The following is a 22,940-nucleotide window of genomic DNA, read 5'->3' as shown; positions in this document are numbered from 1 at the left end:
CCCCTTCAGCCCATAAGGGAGGCTGTCCCATGACTCCTCAATGTGAAGCCATATCGACCAACTGTCGGCATATCTCCTGTCTTTCTTTTGTTAAGGTCTTCGTCAACATGTCTACTCCGTTGTCATCTGTATGAATTTTCTGAAGCTGCAACTGCTTCTCTTCAAATACATTTCGAATCCAGTGGTATCTGACATCTATATGCTTTGACTTGGAATGAAACATTGGGTTCTTACACAAATGGATGGCACTCTGGCTGTCACAATGCATCACATAATTTTCCTGTTTCAGCCCCAATTCTTGTAAGAATTCTTTCATCCATAACATTTCTTTGCATACCTCTGTAGCAACAATATATTCTGCTTCTGTGGTGGAGAGAGCAATACACCTTTGTAACCTGGATTGCCATGACACAGCTCCCCCTGCAAAAGTAAGTACATAACCTGAAGTAGACTTCCTCGTATCTATATCTCTTGCCATATCTGCATCTGTGTAACCTGTTAACGCAGGTGGTCCACCTCCAAAGCTTAAACAAACCTTAGAGCTCCCTCTGAGATATCTAAAAATCCACTTCACTGCTGCCCAGTGCTCTTTGCCTGGATTTGCAAGAAATCTGCTAGTAACACCCACTGCATATGCGATGTCCGGCCTCGTACATACCATTGCATACATTAAACTTCCAACTACTGAAGCATAAGGAACCTTTTGCATTTTCTCCTTCTCCTCATCACTTGACGGACTCTGTTCTGAGCACAACTTGAAGTGACCTGCAAGAGGAGAACCAACTGGCTTAGCATTGCTCATACTAAATCTTTCCAATACATTCTCGATGTATTTCTCCTGTGACAACCAAATCTTCTTGTTTTTCCTATCACGAGAAATCTGCATGCCTAGTATTTGCTTTGCTGGCCCCATGTCCTTCATTGCAAAAGACTCACCAGTTCCTTCTTCAACCTGTCAATTTTAGACATATCTTTTCCAAGAATAAGTATGTCATCAACATAAAGTAAGAGAATAATAAAATTCTCATCAAACCATTTGATGTACACACAATAATCTGAAGCCGTTCTTTTGTATCCATTTTCTGTCATAAATGAATCAAACTTTCTGTACCACTGTCTTGGAGCTTGCTTTAGCCCATACAAGCTCTTCTTCAACTTGTAGACAAAATTATCTTTACCTTTGACTTTGAAGCATTCTGGTTGCTCCATATAAATTTCCTCCTCCAAATCACCATGAAGGAAAGCTGTCTTCACATCTAACTGCTCAACCTCCAAGTCCTGGCTAGCAGCAATACCAAGAGCAACACGAATAGAAGACATTTTAACAACAGAAAGACAGGAGATATGCCGACAATTGGTCGGTATGGCTTCACATTGAGGAGTCATGGGACAGCCTCCCTTATGGGCTGAAGGGGGAGGTTGTTGGGCTGATGGCCCATATTCAGCCCATGTGGGCTTTATCAGCCCACAGCTCACACCCCCTCTTAACCTAACCCTAATTAAGATTAGGGGGGTGTGGTGGCTGCGTTTTAGAGGTAGATTAAAGCTATAAAAAGGTAGCAACGAGGCAGATCTTTGCAACGACGAGATTCCAAAGAGAAGAAGGAGAACAAGGCAGAAGAGGAAGAGAAAGAAAGGGAAGAAGACAAGGACAACGCAGAGAGACTGTTCACAATCATTTAGCAGTGTTCTCATTTATTCTCTTTGGAATCTCGTCGCTGCAAAGATCTGCCTCGTTGCTGCCTTTTTATAGCTTTAATCTGCCTCTAAAACGCAGCCACCATACCCCCTAATCTTAATTAGGGTTAGGTTAAGAGGGGGTGTGAGCTGTGGGCTGATAAAGCCCACATGGGCTGAATATGGGCCATCAGCCCAACAACTACCACTCCAGGGAGAAACGGAAGGACCAGTTTACGGTCTTCTACGGCGGAAAGGTGGTGGTTTTCGACAATATTCCGGCGGACAGAGCCAAGGATCTGATGCTGATGGCAAGTAAAGACACCACTTGCAACTTGATGACACTGCAACCCCAAGCCAATAATTCTTCTGGTGATTGCCACCGTTTGCATGCTCTTGGCCATGGTATGCTGTCGCCTTGGATCATGCTCATCCATCTTTCTCTCGTTGATGATAGATATGCCCATAGCGAGAAGGAACTCCCTCCATCGATTCCTGGAGAAGAGGAAGGATCGGTTCGTACTTTTTGCTCGTGATGTGGATTTGCGTTCGAATGATCTCCGACTCATGGTTGTCTTGTTGGAACTTTTAGGATGGGCAAGGCACCATACCAAGTCCATGGCGGCTCGGAGGTGGCGAAGACGGAGGAAGACCAGCCGTGGCTCAGCTTGGGTCGACGAGTTCCGGAGGCAGGAAGCACTTTTCTTCATGTGTAGCCTTCCGGTGTTTCCGGTTCCTTAACGAGTATACTATATATATACGTATACTCGGGTTTGATTCCACCTACGTCTGAATTTGATTAGAGGTTGATGATGGTAATATTTTGGATGAATAATTGTGAAAAATGAATGGGCATGGGAGTGCAGAATCTGACGTAATGAACTGTGACAATATATGGTATGATGAGTGGATGATTTCAGCACAGGAAGAAGTAATGTTGATAGCAGTGACAAAGAAACAAAAGAAGAATTCGGGTGCAAATTAGTGCTGCTTTAGAGTGAAGAAGAAGAAGTTGGAACGCTCCATTTCACAGTGTCTTGTTTTTGTTGCCGACAATGCTTGGGAGAGTTCGCGTGTCGGTCACTCACAGCCAATCTTCTTTTAAGAGAAAAATCACTTCATTAGATAGGATTGGATTGGATTGGATTGGATTGGATTGTCGAGGCTGATGGGATTTGGAGTCCTACAGATTCGAGCAAAAAAAACCTCTGCGCTACGGCGATCATGATGGCTGGCATGAAGAAGAAGAAGTGCAGTACAGTTCGCTTCTTTGACAAAAGGAGAACAAAAAAAAAAATCAAAATCGTGTGAATATGTTTTGATCCAAATATTGTGAAAGTTGGTCCTCTTATCATGTTTAAGTATTGAGAGGATTAATTATAGATTATTTTTTTAGTTAGATTTTTTTATTAAATTTAAAAAATTTATATTGAAATTTCTATAATTATGAAAGTGAAATATCCGACTTCATTTATCGTAACATCATCGGTTTACCGACGAAAGCATGAAAACAATGAAGAAAAAGATAATTTCAACATTCTAACATGTATCGGTAGACGATGACGTCGCTGGGACTACAGACGAGAGGTGAGAATTGTTCGATAAGTGTGTCCATGTTGAGGTAGATGCAAAGCGAAACTCACCTCTTACCGGCTTTCATCAATAAAAACTAATTGTATTAAGGTAAATGAAGCTAGATATTTTACTTTCATAATTATAAAGATTTAAGTATAAATTTGTTAAGTTTAAGGATCGAGATACTAAAAAGATGTAACTAAATAGAGTAATTTGTAATTAACCTTATATGAGATGAGGCTTATCGTTGATCCATCGTTGCATAGTCAATTCCTATATCACCGTGAATGATAACATCCCCAATGCAACTATCACAATCAATGACAATATAATTTATGTTTCTCAAATTAAATCTCTGATATATTAAAAATAATCATAGTCGATGACAATCATCTTCTTGCACATAGATAATATGTTAGCCCTATGATTATGATGAATGATATTATTTCGACTCAATCATAAGAACCACATAATAAAGTGTTTATCCTAGGAACTAAGAATTAAGATGAAAATTCTTAAAGTCAATAAAGGAGTACTCTTAACTTCCTAGTAAAACTAGGAGGTGGGAAGGGTTTCGGAAGTCAAAGCTTCCATCAACAAAGGATAGGACCTTAAAGCACTCTATTTTTTTTTTTTTTTAATTTATATCTAAAACAATTGATGAAACTTAAAAATACTCCTTGAATGATGCATTGGTGTGCTTTTCCATTTGTTCACAGCTGAGAAGTCTGCTTCTCCTTCCTCGACTAAAATTTTTTGTATTAAAAATTCTAACATAATATAAACTCTACTAAACTTATCTCTTGAGCTAGAGAAGGTAACCTCATCAATCTGAAGAGGGCAATTGACTCTAGCCACAATCTAGAGTATAAGATCAGGATGAAGGAGTTGGGAAGTCTTAAGAACTAGATCCAAGTAGGGCTTTGTGATATATTCCAAAAGGAGTTAAAATATGACATTCCAAGGGAATAAAGATAATACAACACCCCAAAGAAAACCATGGGCCATAAGTTCTTCATTATATAAGACCCTCTTATAAGGTTTATAGTGGTCAAAGTCAAAGGTCAGATTCTAGAATAGCTTGATTGAGAGGACTTATCAAAGGGACTAAGACTCTATTTTAATTTATCTCGTTAATCTCTATTAAATCAAAATTGATCAGAGAGAGACTAAGACTCTCTTTGATTCTTTAACTCTTGACTTTCAAGACTGCATCTAGTCTCTAAGAATCAAAACCTTGAACTTAAAAAAAAAAAAAAAGACTTGCTTAAGAACGAGAAGTAGAGTTTATTGTTTGAAAAGGTTCGGATGAGGTGAAAATGATGAAAAAGTATATTAGAACATGATTTAGACTATTAAATCGTATATTAGAACATAATTAGTATACTAATCAATATGACTTAGACATATTAAATCAGTGATTATGATTTAGACTTAGTAAATTAATAAGAAAATTATCCTATAGAAATGGATCTTTTGGTTGCTATAGAAAATTAGTCAAAATTACTGAAATGAAAACCAAAGTCCAAATTGGGGGCGGAATCACGACGCCACGATGACTTCATCACGCCTTGTTAAACGCCGACTTGCAGCTGATCTCCTTTTTCGCTTCTTCCCCGCCGGCCCAACCGGGTGTAACAAACCCTAACTCGTTCGAAACCCTAAACCCAAGAACTTCTCCAGCGGTAATCTTCTTCCATACCGGTCTTCCTGTAGATCGTCGTCTTGATTGAAGTTTACGGGTTTCGGATTGCTTCCATAATTCGGCTGGCAAAGAAATCCCTCTTGGCCGGCGTTGCCGTGAGATAATGCGAGAGAAGTAGGCCAGGATCCAAACCGCTGGATGGGACGGTGGAGCACTGACTTCTGATTCCCACCGTAGGCATTGGAGGCGCCTACCGTTGCTGTTTCGGGATGCCGGTCGAGCAGGATAAGGACCTGGAGGTCCTCCCCAGCAATGGCGAGGATTTGGTGGAGGGACCCATCAGGTGAGACCATGTCTTACTTCCTCTTTTCTTGGTCTGTAGTCATTGAACTGTGCTTGGAGGAACTCAGAGGTGTATCATATTATCCTTTTCCCGTCAGAGTGTATCGTGTAATGAATCTCTTAAAACTGTATACCTTTTTTTTTTTTTTTTTTTTTTTCTTTTGGTCTGTTTGGATATGACTTGGCATCTGGCTTTATAAAATCAAAAAGCATGAATGAAATTAATTGCACATAAAATGATACCCCTAGGAGGAGCCGTGGAAATACCTCAATTCTGGCTTCTTTACAGGTAGAGTAACCTAGAATCTCATCGAAGATGTTACATTTTGGATTTACTTTTAAAAGAACCGAGAGGGTGAACCTTGTTCCTATTGCATATGTTGGTCTTCATCAGACCCCGTATTTGTGGAAGCTTCATGTACCAAGTTCACCCTTTTATTTTTAAGCACCTAAAACCTTTTCCCTATGTATAAGATGCTATTCTAAAGAACCTAGAGGGCAAGCCTTGTTACTTAGGTTGAGGCTGCATATATCGGTCCTCATCAGACCTTGTATTTGTGGAAGCTTCATGTCTTTTATTTTTAAGCACCTAAAAGCTTTTTCCTATGTATAAGATGCTATTCTAACCCCACACCATCACCCTTTTTTCTTTTATAAGATCTGCTGTTTTAGACTTCAAAAACAAAAAAAACATTACAATAAACTTGGAGTCAGCCCTTGTTTGCTAGTAGGAGCTCTCTAACATCTTTTGACCATGGATAGAGCTGTCTTCGGCCTTGTGTCATTTGTAGTAGTCCAAACCCTTGGCTATGCAGAACATATTGTCCGGGCATTCTTGATCCTTATAGGAGCATCTCAGATTTCCTCATCCATGTACACAATGTGGAGGTAAGAACGCAAGAAAGTGCATTCCCTGGTAAAATGTTCAGCAATATTACCCTATTTGCAAACAACGTTTATATCAGTTTTTATCTTTTATCAGGCTTCACTCAACATTTATATGCTATTTTAATTCAGCACTGTTTGTCATCTCAGGTTGCTGGATTTATCTATTGGATCTTCTTTTTATTGTTTTAGGAAGTTGGTTAGCCAGGCACCTTATACATGATAAAAAATATATTATGGTCTTGAACTGATGATTGATCAGCCTTTTTTACATTTCCAGATGCCTTAACTGTGGCATCAGTGCAAAATTGACATGCCACATGCGTAGTGGCCCAGAGGGACGTCGAACTTTATGTAATGCTTGTGGAATTGCATGGAGAAAGGTATAATGCTTAAACTTGCTCCAAAATTGTCTACAGTGATAATGTTGTTCTGAATTTTCATTATCTTGTTGTATCTGTTGGAAACAGTTGATATTTTATTTTACCTATTCTAATTGATTGTATCTGACGTGCATTTTACATGTGTATTTAGTATTTATACAGTGCCATTTGTCAGAATCTATGTATTGTCAGCAAAGGCATGGAACAACTTTTATGTCTTTTAGATCCTATGCTTGTTGGACAACTAGATAAACATCATGTGTTCCAATTCATAGCCAGCCAAGTGAAAGCTAGTTTTCAGGTGAGAAAGCAGTGAGAATCCAGATGTGGTGCAATCTCCTAGGAGAGGAGAACGCCACCTTTGTTTCTTTTAATGATCTACTTCAAGCTTATGCTGATACGCATACTTATCTGGTCCTTTGATGATAATAATATTACCCTGCATGCCCCATAAAACCTGAGTAATTCTATACATGATCATACATCCTGCTCGGAAAATTATTTTATATGCATTATTCAGGTGGATGTTGTTGCCTTGTGATAATCTGAGTGTGCTTGTGGAGTTACAAATCTGCTTGTGAATCTGGTGGCATGTTTTCTTTTACTTGCTTCTGGGAATATATAATTCATGTGGAAATTGATGTCCTTTCCTATCTGTCGTTGGTTGTAGTCACGGAATAGATTTGTTTCAATATACATATATTATGCAACCTGCAATCAAATAGAAGAGTTTTTTTTTTTTTTTTTTGCATAAATTTACAGATAGATACATTTTAAGTTTCTTCTAAGAAAGACCATCAAGTTTAAGTAATAGTTAATTGGATTCAGAACTTATTTTTAAGCTTTATCTGACTGGAAAGAGCTTCTTTACCTCTTGCCAATATAAAATGTCATGAAGACATTTTAAGTTTTGCTTTATTTAATTAGGAGGCAATCATTAAGATTTTTTCTGACCCATAATAAGTTGTGCTTGAGCTGTTAAGAAATCATTCTGATTCATGGTAAACAAATAACTTTAGTTATGAAATTTAGTATGAGGGAATTATCTTTCAATTACCTCAAATCATTCAATGATGCTTCAGAGGGCTGGCTTAGACCAAGCAATGCTCCATTCGAAAAAGATTGAGATTATGGTACTGGCTTTTCAGCAATATAACTTTGTGATGTGAAAGCATTCAAGAAACTAGATTTAAGTGATGAATTTATATTGTCAACTATTAGCAATTAAGAAGGGCAAATTATATTTGTAAAGACAAGAATAGTTGGGCAAAACACAGAGATGAGTGAGATTATATTTTCCTATTAGTATATTGGCCTGACCAGTTGAGCTTTTCTTCCACCTCCTCTCCTGTAATAATGGTTCTTGTTCCCACCATCCATTTGAATGTAGGTTTTATATTAACTTAATTTCCTTATCTTTGTAAAACTAGATTTCTTTTTTCATGCATATATGTCAATAGTAAATCGGATAAAAGGTTTATATGATCTTGAATTGGTTTAGGACCTATTGTGGCATTTACACTTAGAATTGTCATTGATCATTTGGATAGGTTAATTTGAATTATGGAACTTTCGGTCTTTTTGCATTTTATGATTATGTCCATGCAAATAAATGAACATGGTTAAGGTTTAATTAAGGATATATCAACATCAATATGCAACTAATTATTGCATGTTTTGGAAATATTTACCATGAGCAAAGTTCATCTCAATCTGTGCCGGTATGCCAACTAGCTATCGATACAACATATACATAGGTGTATCGGCGTATGATATGTCGGTATGCTTGGGCGTACCGACAGTACAGTAAAATTATTGAAAATAGCTCCAAAATTTTTTTTAAATAAAAAAAATAGATTATAATTTTTAAGTTAGAAATAAATATAAATTTATTATAATTTTAGCAAAAATAATCTAAATTATGAAAGAATAGTGACATCTTTTTTGGGCTTTGAGGAATAGTTTTGTGATACGTTTCGAACATTCCTTCAATTAATATTAAAATATCTATAAAGAAATGATTTGAATTATTAGATTATTTTTTTAACAACTTCAACTTTAAGATTCAAATGAATCAAGTAATCAATTGATGGATATACCTAGTTCTATTACCAAAAAGAATGATGGAACTTCATGGGCAATGGATTGGGGCCCTCAATCCTATGTATCTATTTATTAATTTGATATGTTTGTCGAACCCAATCCTGAAAATGATTCCATGACATGGTATATTGATATATCATATGTCATTGGTGCATCAATGTAGTGATGGTCATAGTCTAATTGTCATAAATCACATATATCTGAGACGACTCCTGAGGCAAGGATGATTGTGGCATGTATTGGTGCGGAGTATGGAGAATGTCGAAACTTCTACTTTTGCCACTAATCTACTGCTCCATATTGTAAGATCGATCATCATACTGCTACTCTGAGAAGTATGACTAATTATCATTGTACTGTCGTTGGCTGTAAGATTCTCCATAATATGACGATTGTGAATACAATGAGCTTCGCTCTATGTATATTATGTAGGCTCTATCGCATCTGCTTAAAATCATCAACTATCTTCCTCTTCCCCTTCCCCTTTCGTGTATCAACTTGACTAATACCTCATCAAGCTCTATGATCTGAATCTTGAGTGGCATGTGTAAAATATCGCTCCTCGATTTATGCATCACCCTCAAACTGTATAGACGGGACCATCAACTCTTCGACGTCGTTGCCATCATCGGTCGAGGCACGACTGTCAACGTTACTGCTATGTTTTCTGACCGGGTGAGTTTAAGAGAACGAAAATGTGAGAATAAGAGAGAGATATGAGTGACAAAAAATTTGAGAGAGTTGAAGAGTTTGAGAGAGTGAAATGGGCTGAAAGAGGAGGGAAGAAAGGGTTTAAAAACCCTTTCCTATGGTTCAAACGGTCAAATTAACCATTTGAAATAAGGCAATTTGAGCCCTTGATCAGTAACGATCGAAATCTGATCATTTCTGATCAGTACAGGTCGATAATGGTCGGATTTCGATCGTTACCGATTGGTACAGATCCCGTATCGCTCGATACAGGGTCATGTAATGGGTACCACATGATAGAGGACGGTTCATGTATTGGTCCCTTGTCGGACCGATACGTATCTCTCGTACCAGGTGGTACAGCTCGATATGGTGATCCCTGACCATGAGTGTCAATTTTCCTTTCCTATTCTTATTATTTTATTTTCCTTGCGACAATGACTTTCATACAGATGGTATAGCTTTTGTGTATAAAACAACAATTACAACAACCAAGTCATAATTCCCAATTGCTAGTATGAGGGCCATGTGGTCATTGAATCCTTCCACTTATATTATTCTTTTCAGTTTTTTTATCTCATTCCTGCCGCCATCTTAGCATTGTGTACTTGAACATTTCCTTGTGATGCATCGTCGTTCTTAATCACCTCCAATCTCACTCATATTGTATTACTATTGCTACTAATTAAAGTTTTCAAATTTCAGTATGTTCTTTTAGCATATTTATTTCAGTCAAGGTTAGTATAATCTGGAGTCAATTTATTCTCTGGAACCTATCAATATATTTTGACAATTATTTTATTAGGCATGCTTGCATTTGATGGTTATCGATGTGCATGTCATTATGTCTTGGATAAATATTTGTGACTTTCTTGTGTCTGCCTTTTCTTTTGACTTGTTGTGTACCTTAATGCTGGAGTTTGGTTAAACAGGGGAAACAGAGAAAGGTAATTGACTACAACGTTCCAATGAAGGACCTAGCGAACTCAAATATGGTACCAGAAATTGATATGGAATTCGAAAATGAAGACAAGGCATATGAATTTTACAATAGATATGCGGGGATGGTAGGATTTAGTGTACGAAAAGGTTGGATAGATAAATCAGCAGACAAAATTACTAGATCGAGAACACTTGTTTGCTCACGAGAAGGATTTCGTAAGGACAAAAAGGGAGCTAAGGAAGTAAAGAAACCACGTCCGGAAACTAGAATTGGTTGCCCTGCACGCTTGACCATTAAACTTACACCTAGTGGTACATATCATGTTACTGAATTTGTGGCAGACCATAATCATCAGCCTGCACCTCCTTCAGCCATGCACATGCTAAGGTCTCAAAGGATACTGACTGAAGTTCAAACTGTTGAAGCAGTAGATTTATCTGATGATTCAGGAACCACTCCAAAGTCAGCTAACCACCTAACAGGCAGACAAGTTTCAGGCTCTCAAAATGTCAGATATCTTCCCATGGATTACAGAATGGGTCTTCGCTCGAAACGTATGAAGACTATGCAGATGGGAGATGCAGAAGCTGTTTTAAAGTACCTACAAAGCATGCAACTTAATGATCCGTCCTTTTTTCATTCCACACAAATAGATGAAGATGATAGATTGACCAATTTTTTCTGGGCAGATGCAAAGTCTATGTTGGACTTCAACTTCTTCGGCGATGTAGTTTGTCTAGATACAACTTACAGAGTAAATGGATATGGTAGGCCATTTGCACCTTTCCTTGGCGTGAATCACCACAAGCAAATTGTTACATTTGGTGCAGCACTTCTGTATGATGAAACTATAGAGTCCTTCAAGTGGTTGTTTGATACTTTTAAGATTGCAATGCGTGGAAGACAACCAAAGACTATCTTGACAGACCAGTCTACATCAATAAGTCATGCACTAGATGCAGTTTGGCCAGGTACCAGTCACCATCTTTGTGTGTGGCAAGTCTATCAAAATGCTATTAAGCATCTCAATCATGTGTTCCAAAGTTCAAAAACTTTTGCTAAGGATTTTGCTAGGTGTGTTTATGACTACGAGGATGAGGAAGAATTATTACCAGCCTGGCAAGAAATGTTAGAAAAGTATGATCTTAGGAACAACGAATGGCTGGCAAAGCTTTTCGAAGAAAGGGAGAAATGGGCGCTCGTATACAGCCGTCAAACACTTTGTGTTGATATGAAAAGCACGCTGCAGAATGAGAACTTTAGTAGTTTGCTGAAGAAGTACTTGACATCACAACTAGATCTTTCATCCTTTTTTAAACACTATGAGAGGGTGGTGGATGACCATAGGTATGCTGAACTCCAAGCTGATTTTCATGCAAGCCAAAGTTTTCCAAGAATACCTCCTTCAAAAATGTTAAAGCAAGCTGCTACTTTGTATACTCCTGCAGTTTTTGAAATGTTTCGTAAGGAGTTTGAGGTATTCATGGATTGCATGCTGTACAGCTATGGTGAGGTTGGGACTATATCAGATTATAAAATCACTGTTGGTGAAAAACCTAAAGAGTATTTTGTTAGACTTGACTCGAGTGATTATTCTGTTGCCTGCAGTTGCAAGAAATTTGAATTTGTTGGGGTTCAATGTGGTCATGTGATAAAGGTCCTTGATGTTAGAAATATTAAAGAGCTGCCTGAACGATATTTCTTGAAGAGGTGGAGAAGGAATGCCAAGTCTGATACAGGGTCAGAGCCTGGAGGAATTATTGTTGATGTTGACCCTAAGTCTCCCATAACAACTTCAGCACATGTGCATTTATCTTCATATGCTCATAATCAGGGCTCTCATGCAGCAGCTCAAATTAGTGAGGTAATATTGCTTCATGTGTTGTTGGCTATTTAACATTTGGCAAAACTTATTATAACAGTCCAATAGGATACAGGAATATCGTGCTTCTGATTCTCATCAGCTGTCATTTCATGGGAACACTCAGTTAAGTTAGGTAATGTTCATGTGAATCTATGCTTCTTAAGGCTTTTTTTTTTTTGTGGCCTCAATTATAACTAGATCTTTTTGCCAAGTTGGATAGAATGTGTAAGTAGTTTGGTATCTCAGGTAATGTTCATGTAGTCTGCGGTTAAATACAGAAAGCAGTCGACAATATCTACACAATACAATTGCTGAGCATGTTTCTTGTACAATAAAAATTGAACTTTAGGATATTTGCAATATAATATTAAATCATTTATCTGAATGCCTTGCAGGGATATACAACTCCGAATGCGCGTTCACATGAACCAGTTTATGGTAGTTTGCAGTTTAACCACTTCAGCAACAACAACCGGGTATAATTCTCAACACCGGATTGATGATGAGGTATGTGCAGCTACTTTTTAAGTTATTTTAAACCGTCGAAAAACATATGTTCATGCTCTGTCAAAGCCACACGAGGACTTCAATTTTTTCCACACTATATGCAATGATTTAATCTTGTGATTTTCCATTTGCAGGCATTCTATTGCTAAATGAAGGCATCAAGTGATTGTGGTTATATATGGAAGGTTATCAGCTTCATATCTAACCAATGAGGGTAGTTCTTTATGCCAATCAACCTTTTCTAGGTCTCATCGAGGGAGGATAATGCGGCCCTAGGTCTGATGGGTGCTTCTGTTTGGTGGACATTTGATGCTCTTTGTTTGTTTGCATATGCTAGTTAGATTATAGTTCTGTATCCAATCATAAGAATAATCTTAGTTAGTGCTGAATGTGTAGTATATATTTCGACATCATGGGATGTATCGCATCTTAGTCAGTTGTATGTTCAGTAAATATACCCGGGAAATTATAGTTCTTGTTGTTATATGAGGTAAATAACCCAGTTAATTGAAGTGCATGGACAGCCTATTTTTCCCATTAATACATGTAATTTTTGAAGAGCATTAGTCATCATGTGCTCTTCGTCTCATCATACAAGTTTGCACGTTCACATGATCTCATTTTCATTCAACTCAAGAATTTGTCATCATTTCTGGATCATCTCTTCAGGTGATTCTTGAATTCTTTTAATAGTGAATCATAAAAGGTTGTTGGCCTCTGTCCTCGACCAAGATAGTGAGATACAACAAGCAATAAGACATGAGATCAACATCACATTGGTCCCAGCAGAACATCACATGGTGGGGGGCATTGGCAATTCTATGAACATGTGTTGTGCATTTATTTATTTGCAAGCCTGTGGAGAGGATTTGCATTTTTGCAATACCCAATTATTGCTTCGTCTTTTGACAGCTGACTTAATTTTGCATATTTATTTATGTTGTTGTTGTTGTTGTTGTTGTTGTTGTTGTTTTTGTTTTTGTTTTTGTTATATATAACCAAATGTGTGCCTGATAAAGAACACAACTTTTGGATAGAATGTAGATAGATAGGAACATTGATTACATCATGGGTGCAAATAATATATTTTGTATTTTTAGATTTACGAAGCTTTTGAAGTTTAAAAACAAAAAAAATACAATTAATCAGAGTTTCATTATTCTATGAATACTTTCTTGCTTTAAAGCTTGCTTATGTGAAAATATTCTAAGCACATTCAAAGTTTCTCAACAGATCCAGAGAGAGAGAGAGAGAGAGAGAGGATGGATGAGAGAATAAGAAAGAAAATTATTTTTTAAGACTTATGTAGGAGGAGAGGAGACACAAAGGGATTTATATTAGAATATTTATGTTTGGGCTATAATAGCATAAAAAGTTTTTTATATTAGAATATTTATGTTTGGGTTATAATAACATAGAAAAACTTATATTGTTCTCACATACTGAAAATTTTAATCTATAATCAAACCATATAAATATTGTGTTTGAATTAATTTTTGTTTGTTTGTTTTCACTTAATATCTTAAAAAAAAAATCTTTGGATTGGAATTGGATTGGATTGGATTGTTCCATCATCTTTTACCCCCCCCCCCCCCCCCCCCCCCCCAAACAGATATTAAAGCTACATTGAAGGCCTTAAATATAACAAAACAAGATTAATCTTTATTGAGTCCTCCTTTTGGCCTGATGGGATGGATATTTGACTCGAGAGACATTTCATTCGCTACTATAAAGAATTTTGACAGCAAGAAGAATTTTGTGGATCTCATAACGGATGACGGGACCAACAAGCAAGCAGGCAAGCAAATGCTAATGCCCCATGAACAGCTAAATTTATTGTCATCATCATCATCTGCACTGGAAATTTATGGACCAGATTAGCACATCACGTGCTCTCTAGGAAGAAGCATAATGGTTATCATCTGTAGCTCTAATTAGATTTCATCTCCTGCAACACCACCAAGTAGACGTCGACAGGTAGAGAGCAATCAATTGCTCCCATCAACATCACGGTGTCGTGTTTACACAGACCAACATGGAATCATCAAGCACTCTCCCCTCCCCATCGACATCATCATATTGAATCGCTGCATTCCAAGCCCATCTGTACAAAAAAAGGACGTCGACAAACACAGCCTCACCCTAAGCTGATCATGGGATCAAGAATGAGCAAGCTGAGAAGACTCCTCCGCCACGGACATGGAAAGGAGGAGCCTGTTTCGGCCCCCCGCGGCTACGTTCCGGTGATCGTCGGCCTCGGGGACGACTCCAAGCGTTTCGTGATCCATCTCACCATGCTGGGAGACGCAAAGATGTTGGAGCTGCTCTACGTATCGGCTGAGGAGTTCGGATTCCGCAATCCCGGCATCCTGAGGATTCCATGTGATGCCGGCAGCTTCGAGCGGTGGATGCATGGGAAGAACTCTCGTCAGATTCACAAGGCATGCTCCTCTTGATCTCTGCGTTGCCTTGTGTTGATCTCCGACAGCTAAGTTGTCTGTATCAGTCTTTGTAAGAATTATGATTGTTCTTGAGCTTCCTGGATGCAGTTTTCAGGTGAGGAAGTGATCTCCTTCTTGTGAGTTCAGTCGCTCACTATAAACTGAACACTTTGAAATGTGAAGAGCTGTTGTAATAGAAGAACAAAGATGTGTGTGTATATATATATATATATATAGTGTTTAGATATTTTAAGTTTGTCACAATTATTTGTCCAATAGTTCTAAATGTTTTATGTTCTTGGAAATTTACTTTTTTTTTTTTTATGAATGAAAGATATTCTTATTAATTTTATTATAACGTTAATTTATTTTTATTATTTTGAAAAGGGTTTAATCTCGCAAAGGCACCCTTCCAAAGAGTTCATCAAACACCCAAACGTAAATACAAATTCTCTTACCAAAGAAGGGTCAAATCAAAGTATACTCGTGAGAAGGTATAAAATTTAATTTAATCTTGGATTGGAAATCTAACTTAATTCCTACAAAAATATGTTATCATAAAACAACTATTTGACATCCCAAAATATGTTTCTTAATTTTTTTTTTTAATCTTTTCATTTAATCTTTAGTAATTTTCTTATAAGATCATATTATTTTATTGCTGTTCTAACATTTCCTACTTTAATTTTTCTACAAAAGTGAGTCAAAAATCAAGATATTTGTTGGATATGCCAAAGGGAAACTAAAAGGTCTTATACTTTTAAAGATATGCCAAAGATATTTGTTGGATCACATGAATCATCAAAGACTCACCCATCTTTGATTTGATGATACCACTCCATACGTTGTGGTGTAGGATTATGAACTCACAAGTGAAAACCTAATAACTATCTTGCTTTATATCCATTCGTTGCAGCACTTTGACGTCTCATTTAGCTTATTCATTAGACGAAAAAGATTGGAGCCTTTGTCAACGTTGGCAGCCTAATGCTGCAGAGCCATCAAAGTTTTCTCTGATTTGAGAGGTGTAGTCGTCTCTTTCAGGTTGCCACTATGATTACAAACTGATTGGCTTTGGGTCATATCAAGGCTTATCTTAATCCGATTTGACCTCATTGGTTCCAATACAATGCTTGCTTTGACAAACAAACAAACAAACAAACAAACAAAAAAACATAAAATCCATTTAAAATATGATTATTTTGGGATGCCTTCCAATTGAATTCAAGTTCGTTACATTATCTAAACTTTTATAATGATCTATTTCTTGACCTTACGATTAGATTGATTTTTACGTTCTAAGTAATAAGAGTTTGAGTTGATAATATAATATAATATAATATGCGAGAAGGGTTTCTTCCGAGCTATCTTATCATAGACTCGGCATTGGCAAGAGTCCTACTAACTATTCAATATTATGGAACATGCGAAATCTTCACAATGCTTCATCATATTTCTGTTGGCGTCCTTCGTTACGTTGGCATGCAGCCGGGCATAGATAGATGGATCCGTGATTCTGACACCGGAAGAGGTGCTGTGTTAATTTGGGAGATCCAAGAAGATGGACGAAGGAATTGTGATCCAAGAAAAGATGTGCATTAAGCTACTACACTAGAAGTGAGCTGTTGATCCCATGTTGACATCCTTTAACCCTGCCAGTGGGAGCTCACTTGCTGCGGCAGTGCATGAGTTGACTATTATTACTACTTAACTCGCATTCAGAGTTAAGTAGATGGGGTCAAACCGACTCGATCAATTTGGCCGTAGTTGTCGTAGCAGTAAATATGCATGTACACACAAGGCTATTGGCATGTGATGTGATTCCGTGGTTTTGGCTTACATCTCTCTCTCTCTCTCTCTCTTTTCCGCAAGCACAACAACAGCTGTGGCCCCAGGTGTTACCTCTCCGGCCACCTCTTACTGCAGCCAAATACCAGTTCATGAGCCCATCACCATAACTTTGCTTCTCTCTCTCTCTCTCTCTCTCTCTCTCTCTCTCTCTCTCTCTCTCTCTCTCTCTCTGTGACATCTATCTTCTACTGCTCCAGAGATCAAGTGGAGGCGTGGGTACGTCGAGGCTGCTCTTACAGATAAGGGAATCATTTTGCCCCCACGAGTGGATTTTGTCTACTTGCCTTTGGTGAAGACAATAAATAAAGAGGCATCAAACATGTCATGTGCTCCGTTTTTTGACCCACAGCTACGATCAAACCATGTGCTCTCTGTCTCTCTTACGCTCCTCTTTCTCTGTGTGTGTGTGTGTGTGTGTGTGTGTGTGAGAGAGAGAGAGAGAGAGAGAGAGAGAGAGAGATAGAGGATGGATGGCCGGCCATTGTGGGTGGAAAGTGTTTACTCAGGTCATGCATGGCGATGACTGGCTACGTTTTCTGGGCACTGTTAAATTAGGTTATGCCAACACCATTTCAAGGGACGGGAAACAATCATTCTGATGGTCAAACACAAATTCGGAATCGATGGCGTGTTTCCCACCTGATTAAGGTCATCGGTCTGAAATATAGCAGATGAATCCGATCAGACTCGTTTCGCCGATCCATCAAGCTCAAGTCCATCGTCATCGTAAAGGTAATCAAGTTTGCCAAGCTCGATGAAACCTAATTTCAAGGATGGGTACTATTTTCTAATTTTCTTTTTTTTTTATGGAGATGACATGAAGAGCTATGTCATCTCGGTTGCTATGCTACGTGGAACTATACTTGTAGTGAGAGCAGTGGAGTGACGCTCGACAGAACGGTGGTGCTTGCGAACACAAATGACGCTAGAACGGCAAGTGTCATGCTTGATAGAGGAGTGGTGGAAGAACGATGTGATATGACAAAAGGATATATATTGCCATGTTGATGATACTGATAATAGTTAAGATCTCCCGTGATAATAACCTTAACAAGGGTCGAGATCTCCCCAACTCAATTATCAGATACCAATACCAAAGAAAGACACCAATGTTAGCCGTCTGATTGGTGGTGTGACAACAAAGGAATAAAAGTAGTCAAACAAAGGAATAAATGTAGATCACAAGAGGTATGCATGAACGAAGGACGTACAACAAAGACCATCAAACAAATTGTCCCATCGATAGTTGCATATCTACATTTGGTAGTTTGAGTTATACTTTAGGGACTGAATTGTCTTCTCACCAGCAGTACAAATGTCTTCCATATTTTTTTGTATTTATTTTTCAAAAAAATAAAATATATTAACTAAATATCAGAGGTATAAAGAAGAGCTTTTTTAGGTCAGAGTGCAAAAAGATATACCGACTGAAAGCATCACTTGTATCTCCAATAAATGAAGCCTAACATAATTGGATTGTATAGAGGAGTAATCAAATGCATTCAAATCATAAATTTATGAAGTCACATTGAAATCATACACATTTAGATAGAGAATGTTATGGGCTATTTCGGGATTGATAATATTTCTATATTTTCAAAGTCGATAAGAAATTTAAATACGTGAAAGAAAAATCTTAAAAATTAAGGACTTAAGTGTTACTCTATGAATACTTCATGTATCGATAGATGATTAAAATAAATATGATAAAACACCAAGCGTTCATCGGGTTTCTAATCTATCTAGTAGATTTAGAGAGCATGAGAAAGAGATGAGAAAAATTCTTCGAGATCTATCTAAAAATGTATACAAGACAAACTTATTGTTTTTCTTGAAAAAATTAACTTTTTTCTCGTAAATATAAGCAAGAAATATCGAGTCGCATACGTCTTGTATTTATTTTTCTAATCATCGACTTTATAATTGTATAACTCAAACATAGGATCTAATAAGTGCACCATTCGAGGATGATTAATAATTCACTGATACTCGAAGAAAAAGAAAAAAAAAAAAGAAAAGATAATAAGTGAATCATAGTGTTCCCCCAATTAAATGCTCGGCCCGGACCCAACCCTAGCTTTCGTACCAGTGGGCTCAAATTTAATTAGCTTGTCTGACCCAAACATGTTGCCCATCAGTACTTGCAAGTGCCTGCATTCTGTGATGTGCATTCACTAGTTTACTCCCAACCCTACGGGTAAAACTTGCTCAGCGAGAAGCCACATGCAGCTGATGATTTAATGGATGTCGTTTAGCTGAAGGTTGAAGAAAGAGATATCTTCCAAAACATTACTCTATACACTCCATATCTACGACATCTGATGGATCAGTGATTGAGCAGACTGGAGTTGGGAACATATGCCCGGTTTCTTCGCTTCACGGCACATGGGAATGCACTCGAACATGCTTCGATTAATCTGTCTCCTCCTCCTCCTCCTCCTCCTCCTCCTCATCACGATGAGAAGAAACATTAGCTTTCATCCTTGGATGTATCTTAAGGATGCCTTTGCTTTTAATTCTTATTAGTAGTTAGTTGCACCCACCTTCAAATTAAATTTGCCATATGTTTATTTATTTCTGATGGTATTTTGAGGAAAATATAATGAATGCCATGTAAAGAACTCTATGGGACATCACTAGGTCTGTCGAGTGTGAGCTCCTCCTCCATGTAACTTCATGCATGGTCTTAGTTGGTCGACAGGGATAATTGCATGACATGTTGTTGGATAGCAATGTTCTTTCTCTCCTTTTATGTCACGATCGTAATGTATGTTTGTTCGGAGGAGAAGACAAAAGAGAAGATCATCAACCCCGACACTTCTCCGATTGGGATGTACAAAATATTTAATTTCTTGAAATTGCTCAATAGATAAAAAGCAAGATCATACAAGACATTAGCAAATTTTGGCACACACAGCCACGATCTTAAAGATAATTACAAGTGGTTAATCATCACATTGTGTTTTTTTGTGTTTTTGTTTTGGGACACCGAGAGAGAAAGGTAATGTTGCACTAATAGTTCTACTCCTATGACCTGTTGCACGAGTCAGGTCCTCCGCGCGCGGTGGGTCTTCTCCTCAGCCTCAGCAGGCGTAGAAGTCCACCAACTCGTCCAATGACTCGGGCTGGGGATCGGCGTTCTCCAGCATCCACAGCAGGTGCTCGAAGAGCACCACCTCGCAGTCGACCACCGTCCCGCCGACGGCGCCGACGCTGCTTCCGTGCCCGCCGGACCTCTCGACGAGCACGCGGAACAGCGGGTGGCCCACGAGCTCGTCGCTGACGAGGTAACGCCGCCGGGACCTGCCGACGTAGACGGGGTGCAGCCCGGGGGGGACCTGGTCGCCGTGGAAGGACGCCGAGTGCCACGCCTCCTCGTCCTGCGACCTCGACGAGGACGCGCCGCCGCCTGAGGGGGCGGTGCGCGTCAGCCGGCTCGATGAGTGCCACCTTTTTATTATGCACTTCAGCTTGCTCAGCCTCCCGTTCCCACTCTTCGCCATCAAATCGCTTCTGCCAACTGAAGGTGTCTTCTACCCACAACAGAGAGAGAGAGAGAGAGAGAGAGAGAGAGAGGAGCTTGGGTGAGGAAGACGGGGAGGGAGGTCGGCTTTAAAGAAAAGGGAAGGAACAGGGTCCACCGAAGTGGGACCAGCCGGATGGTCGACAGATGAGAGGAACGCAAGCACACCCACTCATGCATGGGTATCTGGCGATGATGAGTGGTATAAATGTGGGTGGAAGACAGGTACGGTGCCATGGGTTCATGCATGCGTGTTGTAAGCAGTAGCCACCGGTTTGTCTTCTTTAACTGTGGGCTATATTTTGACCATCTCACCACTCTAAAACACACACACACACACACACAGTACTTTGCATGCCAAAACTGTCTACAGTAGATAGCAACAACAGTAGCTGCTGAGTTGTGAATTGTAACCATGTGTCAATCATGCAACATTAGCAGCTACACGCACAGTAATCATCAGGTAAAACCCTCCCCTCAGGTTTCTGACGACAAGCAAAACAACAAGAGAAGGAACGATTCGGTGTAAGCTTTTGAGCTCATCCTTTCACCTGTTCTGCCCAATCTATATCCAGCTAAACCCTTGTTTGTTTATGTTTGTAAAAGCTTTCCGACTCACTAAACTTTGTCCAAACCTTCATTTCTGTCGGCTTGGTTCTCTGTTTTTTTTTGTTTTTATGGTCGTGTTCTAAGTATAATAATACCTCATGATCAACAAAGATTAATCTCTTTATCTATCTTGTGTAATGTTAGCAACCAACCCAAGGGGCCAAGAGCCGAAACGAAAGTCAAGATGGTGCACATATAGATATCCTTTCTCCTCCTATAATGATGTGAGATGTGAAAGTGATGGACATGTGAATGGAAGTAGTTAGTATGTCCCGACCTACAGGTTTTTCCACTTTATCTAGAAAACAATCTTACGATTAAAAAAAATATATGGTTCTTATATTCTAGAATGTAAGAACAAAACTTGTTGTTAGATGATTCCATGCATGTATTTATATCTATATAAATACATGATTTGTTAATAAACAACTTCTCTACTATCCAATTTTTAGTACAATTTTTTTTTTCTAATAGTTGGTATATTTGAGATGGAGTATTGAGAATATTCATATATGTGAGATGAAGAAAGATATTCTGAGAAGATAATTTCATATCATTAATCATCGAAAGAGTTCATAATCTAAAACTCAAAAAGTTTTTAGGTTGACGTGATACATGTTTATCATCAGCAGAATGACTTGGGCTAGTCATATAAAATGGTATGGTGAAAGAGGTGCCATAAAGAATCATTTAGAGTGCCAACAAGGTCAAATATGCATATAGTTATAGTTGCTAAATGTCTCTGTTCCTCCACATTTTAGCAGGCACTCGCAAGAATCATTTAGGTGCCCAACCTGTAACAGTGGTTAAACAAAGGAAAGGCCACCAATCATTAGTTTGCTTTAGGCTACTTCAAGCATTATATTAAGATCAGAGGAGGACAGTTTTGAGTCCTGGGATTCCTTTCGACCTTCCTATCAAACAATTCTGTTTTTACAAGTACCAATTAGTCTACTGGCGACCAGAAGATGAAGCTGAGTTTGTCAAAACAAAAGTAGATGTTCCTCTTTGTCTGGTAGTTGGTTTTGATTCTCTTGATCAAAATAATATTAAAGTACTGGCTATCCGATTTTTCTCCTATAAAAGAACATTAGGTTAAGTGCAAGCAATTTAATATAGTTCATTGAGATGTAGCACTTCTTCACTGTTAATCCAACAAGAATGGAGCCACAATGACTGGCTTTGATGTGGATAGAATTCATGCCTAGGTGAAAATGTACAAATATATATATATTAATGACTATTTCTTACCACTGTATTCTCAAATGGATAAGGCTATAATTTGACCACAATTAATATGAGTGCACATGTTCATCATATCAGGTAAGGCAAAGAATAACAAGACATAGTGAATGCTGTATAAAAATTTCTGCAAAAATTATGAGCAGATAATTTATCTACAAAAAGTTCTTCTACAAATGAATTGAGATTTTGGTCTTGCTTATAGCATAAGTGTACTGGGAATCCAATACTGGTTATGATACACTGGTACATGACACCAATGGTTTCTTGGAAGCAGCTCTTTCCTTCATGGCTAGACTGCAGTTGTAAAGGTTCTTGTGTAGTAGCCCAATAGACAACAGTCTACCATGAAGCCAAGCTTTTCTGAGTTGTCTGTGGAGAATTCTCCTGGTGGAGAACAGCCATTGGCTACTCCTCTGGAAGCTAGAATTGATCTGCTGGGCTGATGAGAAGCTACACTCGTACGCCACAAATAATTCACTGGTCATCGTTGCAGGAGCAGTTTGATTCATTAAAGCTGAAGGGATTCAGTGAAAGTTGAGTTCAGCTTGGCCTTCAGTTTACTCTGTTGTCAAGTAACCCTCTCTTTTCAGTGCATTCCTGAATGCAGAATGCCATTCACATCTCTCTCTCTCTCTCTCTCTCTCTCTCTCTCTCTTC

General features: G+C 38.4%; 4 protein-coding genes across 6 annotated transcripts; 3 read left to right on the top strand and 1 right to left on the bottom strand.

The window, feature by feature from the left end:
* Window positions 1–1,831: 1,831 nt before the first annotated feature.
* Window positions 1,832–2,555, top strand: LOC135651089 (protein TIFY 10a-like). Its single transcript, XM_065170880.1, has 3 exons — window positions 1,832–2,049; window positions 2,135–2,192; window positions 2,270–2,555. The coding sequence occupies exons 1-3, from the start codon at window positions 1,860–1,862 to the stop codon at window positions 2,391–2,393; spliced, it is 372 nt and encodes a 123-aa protein (XP_065026952.1). The 5' UTR covers window positions 1,832–1,859; the 3' UTR covers window positions 2,394–2,555.
* A 2,277-nt stretch (window positions 2,556–4,832) lies between these two features.
* LOC135651883 (protein FAR1-RELATED SEQUENCE 5-like) lies at window positions 4,833–13,126 on the top strand. 3 transcript variants are annotated; one of them, XR_010501973.1, is made up of 6 exons: window positions 4,833–5,240; window positions 6,405–6,507; window positions 10,233–12,107; window positions 12,181–12,240; window positions 12,503–12,614; window positions 12,749–13,126. XR_010501973.1 is itself a non-coding variant. In XM_065172457.1 (5 exons), the coding sequence occupies exons 1-4, from the start codon at window positions 5,167–5,169 to the stop codon at window positions 12,195–12,197; spliced, it is 2,076 nt and encodes a 691-aa protein (XP_065028529.1). In that variant the 5' UTR covers window positions 4,833–5,166; the 3' UTR covers window positions 12,198–12,240; window positions 12,503–12,614. The 3 variants fall into 3 exon arrangements, 2 of the variants coding, with proteins under 2 accessions (XP_065028529.1, XP_065028527.1); XM_065172457.1 differs by lacking the exon at window positions 12,749–13,126 and having other exon boundaries at window positions 12,174–12,240; XM_065172455.1 differs by lacking the exon at window positions 12,181–12,240 and having other exon boundaries at window positions 4,834–5,240.
* Window positions 13,127–14,767: 1,641 nt separating this feature from the next.
* On the top strand, window positions 14,768–15,196 carry LOC135651483 (auxin-responsive protein SAUR72-like). The gene is made up of 2 exons (XM_065171553.1): window positions 14,768–15,055; window positions 15,164–15,196. The coding sequence occupies exons 1-2, from the start codon at window positions 14,768–14,770 to the stop codon at window positions 15,194–15,196; spliced, it is 321 nt and encodes a 106-aa protein (XP_065027625.1).
* A 4,542-nt stretch (window positions 15,197–19,738) lies between these two features.
* LOC135650607 (auxin-responsive protein SAUR76-like) lies at window positions 19,739–20,488 on the bottom strand. Its single transcript, XM_065170088.1, has one exon. The coding sequence runs from the start codon at window positions 20,407–20,409 to the stop codon at window positions 19,990–19,992; it is 420 nt and encodes a 139-aa protein (XP_065026160.1). The 5' UTR covers window positions 20,410–20,488; the 3' UTR covers window positions 19,739–19,989.
* Window positions 20,489–22,940: the final 2,452 nt, after the last annotated feature.

Source organism: Musa acuminata, chromosome BXJ3-10 (genome assembly GCF_036884655.1).
Source record: "Musa acuminata AAA Group cultivar baxijiao chromosome BXJ3-10, Cavendish_Baxijiao_AAA, whole genome shotgun sequence".
In the NCBI taxonomy this organism is placed as follows: domain Eukaryota; kingdom Viridiplantae; phylum Streptophyta; class Magnoliopsida; order Zingiberales; family Musaceae; genus Musa; species Musa acuminata.
Note: the sequence above shows the minus strand (reverse complement) of the source record. Positions and strands in the feature narration are given on the sequence as shown.